Source organism: Penicillium taxi (assembly GCF_028828555.1).
Source record: "Penicillium taxi strain IBT 34144 chromosome Unknown utg000002l_segment0_segment0, whole genome shotgun sequence".
In the NCBI taxonomy this organism is placed as follows: domain Eukaryota; kingdom Fungi; phylum Ascomycota; class Eurotiomycetes; order Eurotiales; family Aspergillaceae; genus Penicillium; species Penicillium taxi.
In genome coordinates this window covers 1,857,374-1,872,460 of record NW_026643204.1, presented here as the reverse complement: position 1 = coordinate 1,872,460, position 15,087 = coordinate 1,857,374, and the positions used below count along the sequence as shown (strand labels likewise).

Sequence of the window (15,087 nt, the reverse complement as noted above, 5' to 3'; positions counted from 1 at the left end):
AATGGTGTATCTACTATTGTTTTTTTAGAAATTGACTGTCGATTCAATTATCATTGATATCTCAAGATAATACCAAGTACAAGTACGTTGGATCTGCCTGCCTCAGGAAACTATGTAGTTAGATCATTCTTATCTCCGTGCTGACAAACTAGGATCGAATCGCGTCGAATTTCAGCCCTATATGACGTTTCACCACCTGAGCAGCTTCCTTTATATTCCCTATACTCATCTACCTAGCCTCCGTCATTATCTATCCTAGACTCATCTATCTGGCCTCCGCCATTATCTACACAGTCATGGAACCTCCCAAAGAAGACTTACTAGTAGTGACAGTGCACCACCAAGGCAAAGAGTACAGCTTCCAACTCCAAACATCAGCAACACTACAAACGCTCTCCGCCCAAATCGCAAACGATCTAGACATCCCACCAGAAAACCAGAAGCTCCTCATAGCTCCAAAACCAGGAATGCAAAAAGCGCCCTTCCAACCAACACCACTCACAACCCTCCCACTCACGAATCCCAAATTCAAAATCACGCTCCTGGGCAGCTCAGCGCAAACGGTACAAACCCTCAACAAACAAGCCTCAGAAGAAAAGCGCCGCGCAGAATCCCGCGCAACAGCCATCGCTGCCGCGCGAGCCAAGCGCCCAAATACAGCCTCAACACCCCGCGGCATCCACACAATCTCAAGCTCAAGCGCAAACTACACATTCCACCGCCTCCTCCCACTCCCCTACCTCCCAAATCCAGAGCGCGCCCTCCAATTCCTAACGCGCCTCCGCGATGACCCAGGCATTCGTGCAGCGATGGCCAAGCATGAATTTTCCGTCCCGCTCTTAACAGAGATGAATCCTGCCGAGCATACGACCAGCGAGTCGCGCACTCTCGGTCTGAATCGCAACAAAGGCGAAGTCATCGAGCTGCGTCTGCGTACGGATGCGTACGATGGGTATCGCGATTACAGGACTATTCGAAAGACGCTTTGCCATGAGCTTGCCCATTGTGTACATTCGGATCATGATAGGGCATTTTGGGATTTGACGGCGCTAATCGAACGCGAGGTGGAGAGTTCTGATTGGAAGTCTGGTGGGAATCGACTTACTGAACAGGAATTTTATAATCCGGGTGATTGGGAGAGTGCAAGGGGTGAGGAGTTTGTTGATGAGTGTGGTTGGACTGGTGGGGAGTTTGTGTTGGGTGGCTCTTCCACTGCTGGAGGGGGTCGAGGGGATATAAGGGATACAAGGGATGCTAGAGCCAGGGCTGCTGAGGAGAGGCTGAGGAAGGGGAGTCAGAAGGACGGGAGGGATGATGTTTGATCTTAGGTCTTGACTGTGCAGTTTTTTAAGCAGCAAGAAAATCCCTGGCCCCTTTGGGCTCCCTATAGTTGGGCTTTGACGTAGTAACTGTAATTAATTTGGATTTATACCCTGAGCATTTAATCTGAAATCAGCTTTATTCGTATTTAGCTACCTCCTCCCTAGCTAAGGTACTCCTCAGTTGCGAGTTGATCGCACGGTCTGCGAATTGTGTATCAGAGTGCGTCTTGAATTTCTCTCGTCCCTGCGAAAAATGCGCCTCCATGCGGGTGTCACTGAAGTAGCTCATGGTTGACTGCCATCTCACAGCTCACTAAGCCGGCACTTTTATAAGAGCAGTGTTCTCCATATCAGGGATAGGGAAGTTACAGGGGATGTACACGCTTCTGTTGTGGGCAGGGATTGTGGGAATAGTGGACGGAGAGCTGCTCGATGCGATTCCAGCACGATCCGATGCCCCCTTTTCGCGTGCCATTCACATGTCACTAGCACTTTTAGCATATTCTGGAGATTTCAGAGCTCGGATTCTCTAATTTTATGGGCAGTTCCAGCCATTCATAAGTTAGAAGAGTGGATGGGTCATGTTGGCGCACACATAGTTCGTAGACGGTGTCTGCCGACTCTCAGAGACAAGAAGGATCTTGGACAACTCATGCACTGATGTTACTCATCCAACTTGGGGAAATGGAGCCTGGCCAGGATCAAGCCCTGGATAGAAGTCAATAGATTTGGAGTCACGTAGGAGCGATACCCTTGGCCGACAAATAGCGAGTCGTTCTCAGGTTCGTTACACTATGACTCTATTCACCGAGCAAACTACATGGTTTGCCAACTCAGATAAACCAGGCGAACGGTGGCCAACTCTCACATAGACGATGACCACATAGTCTCTGTGGGTCGAAATTCCACATGGCCATCTTGAGCAGAGTACCAATGTATGAAACCTTGGAATCGTCAACAAATGCATCTGGGTGAGCTCTAGCTCAAGTCCTTATCTGGACGAGATCTCTGTTTTAGTGGGGCAGGTTCCAATAGTCTCAGTCGCCCATTATTTCTTCTTCGTTAGAAGACATCGTCAAGATGTAAGTAGATCACTTTGGCACAAGTCTTAGGACTCTCAAGCTGTGGAGAAAGGGTGCACAGATAGAGCTTCAGTCCAACAGGCGTCCGGAATGAGTCCACTGAGGGATTAATACTTCTTGAGGTAAGAATAAGTGAGAGTACTCTCCCTCAGCCAATGGTCATAGTGCTCGCTGGGTCTTTGCCATCCATGATTGCGCATGCTTCAGCCGGGAGCGATAAAGCTCTGCTTGAAAGTATGATCCGCTGCATCGCCCGAGATGATGTCAATGAAGTCGTTCACTTTGGGAATTGGAGAAAGAAGTGAAATTAAGCCCTCGTGAGAGCAAGTGTCGTGAAAATAAGGGTTATAGGAGTAAGTGTCGTAGGAGTAAATGCTATGGGAATAATGAGAATGAGAAGAAGACTAATACCTATCAACTGGCGTCCTTATAAAGGGACTTCATGTGGCGATTGATACCTACGTAGATAGTAAATGAGATCAATCAAGTATCGATTTTTACCATTTCCGACCAATATTGGTCATTTCAAAGATTTTTTATTACCTGTCGAAATACCTCAGTAGAAATGTAATTTTGGTAATCAACAGTGATCAAGCCACACTTTCAATAAGCTAAGACCAGGAAGGAGCATTGTACCTGCATATTATACCTGCTCATTCACAAATAGACCAGCCATACCCTGCCCAGTACCGATACACATACTAGTGACTAGTATCCTCTTCTTGGTCCGTCGAGCCTCACTGAGTATAGTGGCAATTTGGCGCGCACCAGTCGCACCGAGAGGGTGACCGAGGGCAATAGCACCACCACGCGGGTTCACCTTTGCATGGTCAAGGCCGAGGGTATCAATACAGTACACAGCCATTGAAGCGAAAGCTTCGTTGATCTCATAGATTTCAATATCATCTTTGTCAAGCTGGAACTTGCCCAGTAGCTTTGGAATGGCCGCCGTTGGTCCGATGCCCATAATGCGAGGAGGGACACCAGCTATGGTGGCACCGCAGAACTTGGCCAAAATGGGCTGGTTTAGCTCGATGGCCTTTGATCGACGCATCAAAAGGACAGAAGCAGCTGATAGTAGACAACAAGATCAGCATCGCCATTTCAACCAACGTGATCAAGGATTGACATACCACCATCAGTAACCTGACTAGAATTCCCACCAGTCGACTTATCGCCAAAGTCCGGGAACGCAGGCCGAATCTTTGCAAGCGACTCATAAGTAGTTCCATAGCGAATCCCCTCATCCCGATCAAGAGTAATGTTTTTCTCCTCACCAGTCTTAGGATCCTTCACCACAACAGGAATCGGCACAATCTCATCATCAAACCAACCCGCCTTCTGCGCATCCTCGGCACGCCGGAAAGATTCAGCAGCATAACGATCTTGTATCTCACGCGAAATCCCAAAATCTTTCCCAACATTCTCAGATGTCTGTCCCATAGGCTGCATACAATCAGCTGCCTCTTGATTCCGTAGGACCTCGGCATTAAACGGTCTCTCGAGCCGGTCACCAGCTGCAGACATTAGCTCTGCACCTAGGGCGATACCAACGTCGATGGCACCGAGCTGGATCTGATTCGCAATGTCTTGCACGGCTTTTAGTCCGGATGAGCAGAAGCGGTTTACACTTGAGGCTCCTGATGTGTGCGGGATGCCGGCTGCTAGGGCTGCGGCGCGCACCATGTATGCGGCTTTGGACTCGCCGACCTGTTCCATACATCATGATGAGATTGGTCGCTATATGATCTGACGGTTGACTTACGTTGCCAAGACAGATGTCTTCGACTAGGGCTGGGTCGATCTTTGACTTGGCTATTGTCTCCTTTAGAAGGGCATACAAGATGTAGTCTAACTCTGTATCTTTGAAGCCACCCTTAAACGCCTTGGTCAGAGGTGTGCGTATAGATAGGGTGATTACAACATCCTCAGGGTTCTTCTGGGTGCTTTTTCATTCGTTAGCTTGGAAGGTTACTTGGCTGTTGCCGACTTACATTGCGTCTACTCCAGTGTTGGAGCCCTTTAGATGGCGCATGAGCGAGCTGAGACGATCTGCGGCCATGATTTGTGAAGGGAACTAATAGTCAAATCTGATGACTTGCTTCATATTTTGTTAGCTATTTTTGATGACGCTTTCGGTTGCGGGGAAGCATACTGGGCAATTGGATAAGATGGGGTAATGATAGAATCGGGACAAATCTCCTGAGCTATAAATGAAGATATATACGTACTTAGTTGATACTGGATGTTATAATCCTGGTATAAATTTAGCAATAACTCGATTAAAGAGAATTGGAGAATGCTAGGAAGGAGAAAGAGGGGACACAATTTAACAAGTAATGAACTCCGCATGACCCCAAACAGCCGAGGCTCTTTTTATTGTCCAGACTTGGCCGATACATCCACATTGCTTGCTGCTACGCATGTATTAAAGTCACTGCTACTTCTACTTCTGAAATTTCAAGCATGAGGTCCGTTAGCGTTGCCGACTCGGCTCATTCATATTTCTCATGTGCATTTATTCAAGGTTATTCAGGGATATTGCTTAAAGCAGAAAATAAAGAAGAGAGAATAAAGAACAGAAAATACATGTATAACGTAAACTCAAGGTTGGCCCTAGAATATCTCGTCTTCCAGGCCTTCCATACGTCGGACAATGCTTGGGCTCTGATCGTCACTGAGGTCGTCGTCCGCTCCAGCAGTAGCCAGTAAGTCGGTCACAATTCGTTTGGAAGCTTCTCTGGCTATAAATAAGATTACATTAGATTAGCATATTACTGGCAGTTTTTGTAGTTCACCACCTACCAGGTGTTTGCATCAGACGACTCTGAGGGATATGGAAGTGCATCGTTTTCGGAGGACTTATTTCGTTGTCCAAATCATCGTCGCTATCCCACATAGCACTATTGCCCCCGTACTTCTTCGCTGGTGTCAAAACACTCATACCAGGCGTGGGGCGTTCGCGAAGGCGATTGCTACTCGTGCGACGCTTGCGGTTTGTACCCGGGGTATCATTCATGTCTTTAACGGGCGAAAAAAGCTCAGCGTTGAGTTTTGGTGCTTCAGGTTCAGGACTGGAGAGCGGCGAATCGTCGAATGCATATCGAGATTTTTGCTTCGGTGTGGATGCGAAATTCGAGCGGGCGTTGTTGCCAGCGCCAGCATTATAGTATCCATTGCCCAGAGGAGTTGCTTGAACACGATAGGTTTTGTCGAGCATTTGATGCAGTACAGGGTCCGTGGACTTTTGGTAGCGGGTGTCCCTCGATGGGGTTTGCAATTTCGTCGATGACACGGGCGGAATGAATGGAGAGGACATCATGCTTTCGGCACCATAATCATGTTGACGTCCCGGAGTTGACGGCAGAGTGAATGAGTCGGGCATTTGGAAAGGCGCACTCGCCTCGTTGATCTGTTTGCGAAGGTTCTCGTAGTCAGACGAGTGGGAGTGGTCGATAGAAGAAGCCGTTAGGTCATCATCGTCAATGTGTTGATCAACGGCACGGGGAGTGCTGTGAGAGGAGATGGCTAGTTCAGAAAGATCTAGATCATCTGCTTGACCGTGATGCACATTTCGCCGGGATGTAGGAGTATCATAAGAATCGTCTTGATCGGTTGTCGTGCTCTGAGTTATGTCGGCAGAAAGTTCCTCTTCAGTTGCAGTGGACTCTTGCGTATCATCTGCGTTCGGCCTCTCCTCGTAACCAGATAGAGATACATTGGCACTGGCCTCGAAAAATTGCTTCCAGAACTGGGATTACTGTCAGTAGCCAGACAACGGTCATCGGTGGTCACTCTTACCTTGGCGCCGTTCCATACTTCGTGAGAATGTTCAGTATATTGTTCCACCAGCGGCAGAATGCTTGTTGTCACGATGCGATGGGCTTGGCTGAAGTTGTGGTCAATCTCTGACGATAAGAGGTTTAGTTTCTTGACTCAAGGGTTTATTTATTATCGGGCGTACCTTGTAGTGTTAAGGTAATTGACTGTTCTAATTTCTCCAGTTCCTCTGTCAAAGACAGCGGGCGCGGAGGCTGCATCGGTTGACGAGACATAGCCGATTCTAAGCTAGTTGCTGGATAGAGAAAATACAAACAGTGAACAATGAATATCTTTTGACAACATTTGAAGACGCGAAGGCAAAAGCGGTGTGTTTATACCCGATAAGGGCTGGTGGGGTCATGTGTGGGGTTTATGTAAGTAGCATCTAGGCATCATCGGACTTCCCTTTGACTACGTTCATTTCCTCTCTATCTTTGATAAATAACCAAAATATAGAACAAGAGGCAGGACTGTGTTAAATCTTCTTTATATTATGCCTGCACCTCTTGCTAAAGGTCAGCAAAGCCTTTCTATACTTTTCCCGGCTTATCCGCTCGGAATACGATCTTATCAGCTTCGAGCCTCTCGTATCTAACTATCTTCTAGGCATTATCGTGACGGTATCCGTCCTGGTCGCTGCTGGCATCGCTGTCTATCAGTCACCACAGTTCCAAGAATGGATGAACAACTCCCGCCGAAAGGTCGCCGTCGCTCTGCATAAAATGGGTGATGAAATCCACCCGCGCGGCTCCGCTTCCCCGGAAGATATATCCATGAGAGAGGAAGTCGGAGAGGCAGCTCAAGAACGCAGACGGATAGCTCGTGCAGAGATCGATCGGCGAGCTTCTTACTTAGAATCACTACGGAACGGACGGGATACGAGCCAACCTCTCAACAGCTTCGACACGCTCGTAGACAACGAGGGAAATCTACGTATGTCCCAGAACAATGAGAACCAGCGAAACATCGATTTAGTTGCCATTTCGACTAGTGTCGATATGGGCGCACCTCAACCTGTTCGTCGTGGAGCTAAGCCCGATTGGGTTGATTCCATGGAGGGCAACCGACTACAGCTTGAAATACCTTCAGTGGCAACACCTAACCGTTCTTCCGATCCGACTGCAGAGTTTACACCTAAAACCGAGGTTACGAGTGGCGATCCATTTTTCGATCCATTTTCCGACTCTCCAATCAGAGAGCAGACACCCGTGTCTGCATCGAGCCATACATTAGACAACGAATCTTCCTATGAATATCCTCACTCGGCGTCAAATTCTAGTCAGCACCCCGATCTTCTCGACGACTTAGACGAATTCAGCCACGGTAATCAGTTCCAACACGAAGTCTCATCTGCAGCATCCACTGGAGGTTTCAGTCATATCTATGACTTTAATGATACATCATCTGATGGAACAATGAGTGACTTAGGTGCACATTCAGATGGGGGTATCGCTACTCCAGCCTGGTCTGAAGTCGGAAGTGTGATTAGTGATAATGATGCTGGACATCATCAGCTGTAATGCGACTTACAAGCTATTAACATGGAACGAGAGTTAGGAGTACGGCGCAGTTTGTCTCTTATTGATTGGTATTTTCATTCGTTTCATATCTAGGGAGTTTAAGTCCTTAGGGTTTTAGTATACGAGCGTACTTTCTTGAAATAAGTGACTATTTAAGGCAGTTTGATAATATCAACACCTGTTTCTTCTTAATTCGCCTCGCAAATCCCTCAAAATTACCCTCTAAATAAAATATCTTTCGTTCTGAATTTCAGATACTACTACCTACTACATCTACACATTGCAGACTGACAATAAGTCTCAAATAAAATCTGCACCAGCGTAGGGTTTGATCTGCTCAAATACTGAAGATTATGGGTTGTCAGTTTAGTTTCAACTCTAGGGGCTAGGGCTTCAGAACGGCATTCGACAAGGGAAAAAGCTTGATTAACTTCTAAATTCAGATACTCATACAATTTAGTAGTGCTTGTTGTACACGATTTCACCTTTCCTTAATCAGTCTAAATACCTATCGGAGCATCTTCAATAAACTGCACTGATACCTTGGAACTCGAACTCAGGAGTTCTGGTAGAATTGGATGGCTAGTGATCACCTTACTTAGGTCAACGGGAACATTGAGACCGTGCAGCGTTTCAATGGCACTCAAGAATGCATACACATCGTTTTTGCCACGCATAAATGTGGGAAAATAAAGAGAGAAGTTGAAAAGCTGAGTCTGATTTTGCTTCAATGAACTCCTTAGTGCTGAGTGAGAGCCAACCTTGAAAAGAACGGCTCCAACCGGCTCTGCATCGCCGGCGATGGTAACTCTATAAGGATAGTTTTCACAAGCCATCATCGCGCCAGGTTGAAGGTATTATTGTACATCATCGGCACCGGTGCCAATGGCCACCATGGCTTCATGCTTTTTTGGTAGCTTAGTGATAATACCACAATGATAGGCAATTGTGATGGCCTCGTTGGCTGTGGTGGCACCAGCAGCATATGTGGCAGCCATCTCACCGCTGGAGTGACCAACAACGGCATTGGCTTCGACTCCGATGGAGGCAAAAGATCTACCAGAGCTATTGGAACTTCAGTGCAGAGGCTGTGATAGCTCATCAGATTCAAGCTTGCTAGTTTCAGCCCCTTGACGAGCTCTTCTTCAATGTGCCATTATGATGCTTCGTCAAGGTTGCATAGAGACTTCCAAGGTTGAGGCTCTTCTTGAACCCAGGATAGAGGGGATTTTTGGCCATTGAGCACATTGGCCAGTGGAAACTATAAGAATGTCAAGCATATTATTACTGGTGTTTATCGTGTATATATGGTATTTGTTCATGTGAGGTCGTTCATTGCGTTATAATGGATGTCAGAAGTTAGTAGACTCAAGAAAGGGCCATTAAAAGCATTTATGTCAGCTATGAACGCCATCTTTTGGCCCTGGAACATGGAATTCAATCGGAAATAAATTGAGGGGGAAAGCCTCTAATACATACAAAAGAACTGAAACATCCGCCCAACGCAAAATGCTCAATCTACGTCAAAAAGACGCGAGAAGATCGACTCTAGGGCCACACATGATATTCTATTCTTGTAAGATCTAATTGTATGGTGATGATGAGGATAATTATGCGCAGTCAATACTTCCTTTTTGCTATCATACATTGGAATATTTAACGAGCTCATAGTTCTAACGTATCATCTAGAATCGATTCTATCGAACCCGAGCACAGATAACCGCGTCCAACGCCACTTGCAGAATGTAGTAATTCATATTCCGCATGATAATACATTATTCATGAAATACTCTGTACTGTGAAGAAATTGGACGATGCTATCCCTTTGTGCCGTCAGCTGACTACTTAGCAGTTACCGTGGTCAGTCTTACGTTTGAATTTTTAGCCGTTTATGTATTTATTCTTAGTGGAGTACTCTTTATTAATACTCCTTACTCAATAAAAAGCCAGTATCATGGGAAGCTACGAGGTTGAATTGACCAATTGATAGATATTCGCCGTTGCTTCAAAGGTTCTATACCTTTTCCGATGATTCCATACTTCAACCTCCCATGTTATAAGCAAGCCATAGAAACTAACTATTTACCCAGTACCTCATAGCTGGATTATGAGCACCAGTTACAGACCCAACTGCCTGATACCCCCGTGTTTGCCACCTAATCTTCACTTTTCTCCGCCTGTTCTCCGGTAAAGGATCTACATCTTTAGACTTTTCGTTCCCTCCAGCACGTCTCTTCTCCAATGTTCTGACATATCAAGCGTATCTTTCTAGGGAATAGATAGTACTTTGGTCATATATCAGAAGATCAAACAAGCTAGCCTCTGCGTGCATATACGGGGTACCCCACGCAAAGTGATCCGCTTTGATGCAGAGCCTCGACATCGGGAAACTCCCCTTTTGAAGTTTCCAAACAATATCTATTGGTGATGTTCATGACGATAATAGGAAGTTTCAAGTACTTTATGTGGCATTTCACGCAACCAATTGCCCAGGTGATCAAGAGTCAATGGCAGTAGGCGGATTCGTACGCAGCTCATGTAAGCTCGAATCAGTGACTGCAACAAGAGAAAGGGTTATTCCAAACTTCCGAGGTATAAACCATTTGAAATACAGTATGCAAGTCTGAATAATGAAGACACCTGGCAAACCTTAAAGGTGAAAAGAAGCTTAATTATGCTAAAATAGCACTCTTTACACATTTGATGCTAAATGGTAAAGATCATCCACTGAGCAGCAAAGGAAAAAGATCGACATGGATTCATCTAGATTCATGAATGTCTCGCAGACAGAACCGAGAACATTCGGAATATTTGAAGATGTCAATCTCGAGTTCTTTCCATGAATCGACTTGTTCCGTTTTTCTAGTGTAAAGGAATTCTCAAGGGTAACCACCATCTTTGGACACTATCTCCAAGATGTCATCAGCGCTGGAGTTTGAGTCCTGCGAACGGTTATGCTTGTTATTATTATTACCTCATTTCACGTCATACTGAGGTATTCAGACGGACACCTTGGGAGCTATGGAAAGTATGTACAACTTTAAGATGCCCAAGAGTTCGCTACTCCTTTTGCAAAAATAATAGGAGGTACCTCGGCATCTCCACCCATTCTAACAGAAAACTCCCTGCGAAATAAAGGGTGTGTAGCCACCACTAGTTGGGCTCTTCTCTAGAAGAAGTCTCACAGCTTCATTATCCCCAAAGGAAGATTAGTAGAGCCATATATTACTTTCTGAAGTGACTTCTTCCTCTTTTCTTTCTTCTTCATACTTACCTTGTTTGAGTGGCTGCACTCATGAAAATGGCTTATCATAACTCTAATACACATCAGATCAATGGTTCTCGGGTCTGGCGGATTCTTTTTTCATCAATTATTGAGTCGGTGTTTCAAGGTTAGACAAGATATTTTCAAAGATAAAAAAAGGAAAAGTTTATTTTGCACGCTTAATCTAGCAACTTCGACTGCGTAATATTTCCTTGCACCTGGACGAGGCTTCCTAGATAAGATTACTGAAGCGTCCGATTAGAACCTGGGTAGTATCTATATGACCTGTGCATTCCAAGGTTCAGCAGATTTAGTGGCTAATAGTATATGAGGTACAGACCCTGGAAGGTTGCCGACCCGACCCGCTTCCGCAAAATAGATTGAAATGTGGAGATTTGCATTTATTAAGGTTGGAACTCATATCACAAAGTCCATTAGGCACTGTACAAACCCTTGCAGGTCATGCATAGTTAAGAAAGTGAGAAAACGCTGACACAAGTAAATGCAAACATATGTACAATAGTGAACACAAAACCAAACGGTCCAGCCTCTTGGAAAAAGAATAAACTCTTGTCAACCGCAGTCTATAGGAGGGTTGTTGGAGTCCATCCAAGCCCGGCTAAAAGCATATTTATATTTTGTCGAGAGCGCGGCGAGAGCAGATCTATTCTTTCTTTTCGCTCTCACTCTCGGTCTCGGTCTTCTCAGCCTCGCTCTTCTCAGCCTCAGGCTCAGAATCGTGCTTGGACTCTGTCTTGGCCTTCTTCTTGTTCTTCTGAGGTGGGCTGTGATGAGAGTCCTGCACGCTCAGCGAAAGGTGCTTCGCCTTGAGTCGCTGTTCTTCGGCATCAACCATATCCCTCCACATATCAGGGTCATCTTTGCTTGCAGAATGGTGGGGAACGTCATCAAGATCATTTTGCAAGGCCTTCTTCTCTGCCCGAACGCGACGCTGATCTGAAATCTCAAAGGCAGCAGAGGCGACCAGGACAGCCAGAGTCAAACCCTGTGCGTAAACACGGGCCTGGACAATCTTCTGTGCGCCAGTAAGGTAAGGGCTACGGCCAACAATAGCAAAAGAGCCGACCATGGAGGCTACCCATGTGAGACCGACAATCTTGTAACGCTCGCGACGGGCGAAGGCGAAAGCCCGCTCGGAGAGCGATAGGTTTTGGTTTTCTTCATTACGGAGACGCTCCTCACGATTCTCGTACCATTGCTTTGTACTGTTGAATTGAGTATCCCAGTTGCGAGAGGCGTGATCGCCGGCGGTGATACCGAAGAATGTACCGGATGAGGTCACGAGGAAACTCTTCATGGGAAGAGTCAGATGACGGACGGTGGAGAATCTCCGACCTGCTAGAGCCACTCCAGCTGCACCGGCAGCAAGACCGGCCAAACCGCCAATGGCGCCACCCTTGACGACAACACTATGAAGACGAATTAGTATGGCATGATATAGATTGGGGGGGGCTAATCGCCGATAGCTGGGGGGAAGGGGGTTAAGTCTTACTTGTAGTGAGCATCTTCTTCTTCTTTGGTAAGGAGCTTCATTTTGACGAGTGGATTAATGAGTAATGGAAGAATTATGGGCGGGTAGGCATTTATATAAAATCCGGAAAGCAGAGACCGAGAAAGCCCGCTTCGGAGCATGACGTGCCATACGGGATCTGCTTTTTTTCTGGTGATCATTCGAGATGACTCAGCCGGCCCGTCGCCCCGTTCTACAAATCAAACCATAGTTATCATGGATCAACACCAATTACAAATTCGCCTGCTCAGACAGGCAGAGAGGAAATTTATCGATCAATCACAGGATTTATTCCGGGATGTATAATATCAAATTCAGGAAACATCACAACAAGCTCAGGAACATCACGGAGCGTGATTCGAGACTTACAATATGCCTTTGAGGACCCGATCACTGACGTAATACTCTTCACAACACAACCTACTAGCGATCGTTCGATAAATTCGAGGTCCTGGACTTCAAGGTCATCTACTACACGGTCACATAGCTCATCACCCGTGAAGGGCCCCGCCACCTTCTACTTCGGCACCAAAGCTCTGCATGCGATTCTTTCTTCGATGGAAAATATATGTTTACATGGCTAAAGACGTTCCTAAGTGTGTCATGCCGGTGGGGCCGAAGCAGAAGAAGTGTAGCTATTGCTTAGCTAGACGCCAGGGTTCTATCAAGATATGTGAACTGACTCCAGAAACTTGAAGATATAGTAATCTTTCAAATCTATAGATACCGGCTAGGCAGATGCGAGTATTGATGTCTCGTAGAAAGGAGTTAGATGAAGCCATCGCCGCAGATGGAGATGGAGCTTTTGGGCATTGTCGACGTCTCTTTTAATGGAGCATTCAACGAACCTGTCTTGGATCTCGAGAAAAATCCAGTTGAAGAGGATAGACTACGCTGCACACGACAGCGTATCATATATCACAAAAAAGCAACTGGAGAAGCTTGAAAGGGAACAAAAGAAGATGCAACAGAATACGTTTGATGAACAGGGGGAAAGAGCTATTATATAGACCTGGAACAGGAGGAAGTAGGAAATATATTGGTAGAGGCAGGAAAAGAACTGGAAAAGAACAATAAACAGGAATGAAGCGGCGGAGTTTAGATGACTTAAGTGTCCACGGGTACGGAGTCTTTCTTATAGATCAAACTATTCTCATGATAAATAAATAGCTACTTAGGTATTTTACAAAAAAGCCCTAAGCTTATCAGTACCCGTGACCCCATTGCTAACAGTTGTTTGGTTAAGCCCAGATCGACCAGGGGTACTTCACCCAACGAATAGTACTCCATATCTCTCGAATACGTACTTGAGCGAACTGGACGTCGCAATCAGTGCAGTTTGAATGCGGCCTAGAACGCACTATCATGAGTGGTTAGAATACAGGGCTGAAAGAGGCCCGAGTACTATTTAGTCTGCGTGGCTAAGGTATGGGTCGTAAGAAGGCAACTAGATGCTGGCTTAATTCTATAACCTATCTGCCTGTTTGAATATCAGGTGACTGTCCAACCCCGCTTTTAAGTATTCAGCCTTCACGGCTGAGAAAAGATAAATTTGTATATTTTCAGTCTCCTAACTATTATTCACTATGGCCGAGCTTCTAAGTGTATCAGCAAGTATATTAGGTGTTGTTGTGCCTACTATGCATGGTATACGAGTTCTCCTAGCCGATTTGAAGCAACTTAAAGATGCACCGGAGAATTTGAAAGCCCTCAAACATGACATCCACTCTGTAGAGAGTGCCGTTGCCTCTGTCCGAGCAATCGAAGATGGGGAATGGGATACTCTTGGCCCTGAGGTCTCCAACAACGCAAAGTCGACAGTTCAGATGATTGGCACGGCGTGCTCAACCTTCAGAAACGATCTTCAAAACTGGACGCGTCACTCCCAGGGACAATCTCTCTCCTGGCGTGATCGATCGACTTTTGGTTTCTGGAAGCAGTCTCATATCAAGTCTATGAAAGGGCAGCTGCAAAATTGTCAAGCTACAATCACCAACGTAGTTAGTATAGCGACACTGTACGACTCTCCTGAGCACCAGCATTTACCAGAGTGAAGACTGACCCGGCGTGATTGCCTACAGATACAGTTCCATTCGTCATGCCCACATGACTGAGGACATCAGGACCATTGTCGCAGTGAGGCAAGGTGAAATCTCAACTGCCATCCAAATTACAAATAGTCAATCTGCAGAAGTAGACCGCATGATACAGGATGCAGATGCACCAGACCTGATGCAGGATGAAGAGTGCTCAAATGCAGCTCGTCAACTAAGAGGAGAACAGGATGCGCTCAGTTTGTCTCAAAGGCTGTTCGATGAATTGCTGTTGAAGGTACAGGAGCCAGCTATTTCCCAGGCTATGGCGGAACACCAAGCTCGGCCTGTTTACAATACCAGTTTCTCAGGAGCCAACCATGGTGGACAGCAGATTGGTGTTTCGAATGCTCCTATTCACTTCACTTCAGGTGCTAGATAATTACCCAGGTATAAGGCCATGATATATACGGAACTCTCAACCAACCCTGAGCCTGGTAAGTAAATTGAGT

General features: G+C 46.1%; 8 protein-coding genes across 8 annotated transcripts; 3 read left to right on the top strand and 5 right to left on the bottom strand.

Moving 5' to 3' along the window:
- Positions 1 to 296: 296 nt before the first annotated feature.
- N7495_002638 (putative zinc metalloproteinase) lies at positions 297 to 1,322 on the top strand (the record flags this gene model as incomplete). The annotated part of the gene is made up of 1 exon (XM_057205307.1): positions 297 to 1,322. The coding sequence occupies one exon, from the start codon at positions 297 to 299 to the stop codon at positions 1,320 to 1,322; it is 1,026 nt and encodes a 341-aa protein (XP_057065914.1).
- A 1,725-nt stretch (positions 1,323 to 3,047) lies between these two features.
- kat1 (putative 3-ketoacyl-CoA ketothiolase (Kat1)) lies at positions 3,048 to 4,466 on the bottom strand (the record flags this gene model as incomplete). Its single annotated transcript, XM_057205306.1, has 4 exons — positions 3,048 to 3,475; positions 3,538 to 4,114; positions 4,170 to 4,350; positions 4,399 to 4,466. The coding sequence occupies 4 exons, from the start codon at positions 4,464 to 4,466 to the stop codon at positions 3,048 to 3,050; spliced, it is 1,254 nt and encodes a 417-aa protein (XP_057065913.1).
- A 554-nt stretch (positions 4,467 to 5,020) lies between these two features.
- On the bottom strand, positions 5,021 to 6,459 carry N7495_002636 (DASH complex subunit ASK1; the record flags this gene model as incomplete). Its single annotated transcript, XM_057205305.1, has 4 exons — positions 5,021 to 5,148; positions 5,210 to 6,155; positions 6,206 to 6,312; positions 6,369 to 6,459. The coding sequence occupies 4 exons, from the start codon at positions 6,457 to 6,459 to the stop codon at positions 5,021 to 5,023; spliced, it is 1,272 nt and encodes a 423-aa protein (XP_057065912.1).
- Positions 6,460 to 6,719: 260 nt separating this feature from the next.
- On the top strand, positions 6,720 to 7,746 carry N7495_002635 (uncharacterized protein; the record flags this gene model as incomplete). Its single annotated transcript, XM_057205304.1, has 2 exons — positions 6,720 to 6,741; positions 6,833 to 7,746. The coding sequence occupies 2 exons, from the start codon at positions 6,720 to 6,722 to the stop codon at positions 7,744 to 7,746; spliced, it is 936 nt and encodes a 311-aa protein (XP_057065911.1).
- Positions 7,747 to 8,046: 300 nt separating this feature from the next.
- Positions 8,047 to 8,582, bottom strand: N7495_002634 (uncharacterized protein; the record flags this gene model as incomplete). The annotated part of the gene is made up of 2 exons (XM_057205303.1): positions 8,047 to 8,090; positions 8,345 to 8,582. The coding sequence occupies 2 exons, from the start codon at positions 8,580 to 8,582 to the stop codon at positions 8,047 to 8,049; spliced, it is 282 nt and encodes a 93-aa protein (XP_057065910.1).
- A 21-nt stretch (positions 8,583 to 8,603) lies between these two features.
- N7495_002633 (uncharacterized protein) lies at positions 8,604 to 8,985 on the bottom strand (the record flags this gene model as incomplete). The annotated part of the gene is made up of 2 exons (XM_057205302.1): positions 8,604 to 8,811; positions 8,882 to 8,985. The coding sequence occupies 2 exons, from the start codon at positions 8,983 to 8,985 to the stop codon at positions 8,604 to 8,606; spliced, it is 312 nt and encodes a 103-aa protein (XP_057065909.1).
- A 2,690-nt stretch (positions 8,986 to 11,675) lies between these two features.
- On the bottom strand, positions 11,676 to 12,565 carry N7495_002632 (HIG1 domain-containing protein; the record flags this gene model as incomplete). The annotated part of the gene is made up of 2 exons (XM_057205301.1): positions 11,676 to 12,441; positions 12,525 to 12,565. The coding sequence occupies 2 exons, from the start codon at positions 12,563 to 12,565 to the stop codon at positions 11,676 to 11,678; spliced, it is 807 nt and encodes a 268-aa protein (XP_057065908.1).
- Positions 12,566 to 14,128: 1,563 nt separating this feature from the next.
- Positions 14,129 to 15,017, top strand: N7495_002631 (uncharacterized protein; the record flags this gene model as incomplete). Its single annotated transcript, XM_057205300.1, has 2 exons — positions 14,129 to 14,559; positions 14,624 to 15,017. 2 exons carry the CDS (start codon positions 14,129 to 14,131, stop codon positions 15,015 to 15,017), a joined length of 825 nt encoding a protein of 274 aa, XP_057065907.1.
- Positions 15,018 to 15,087: the final 70 nt, after the last annotated feature.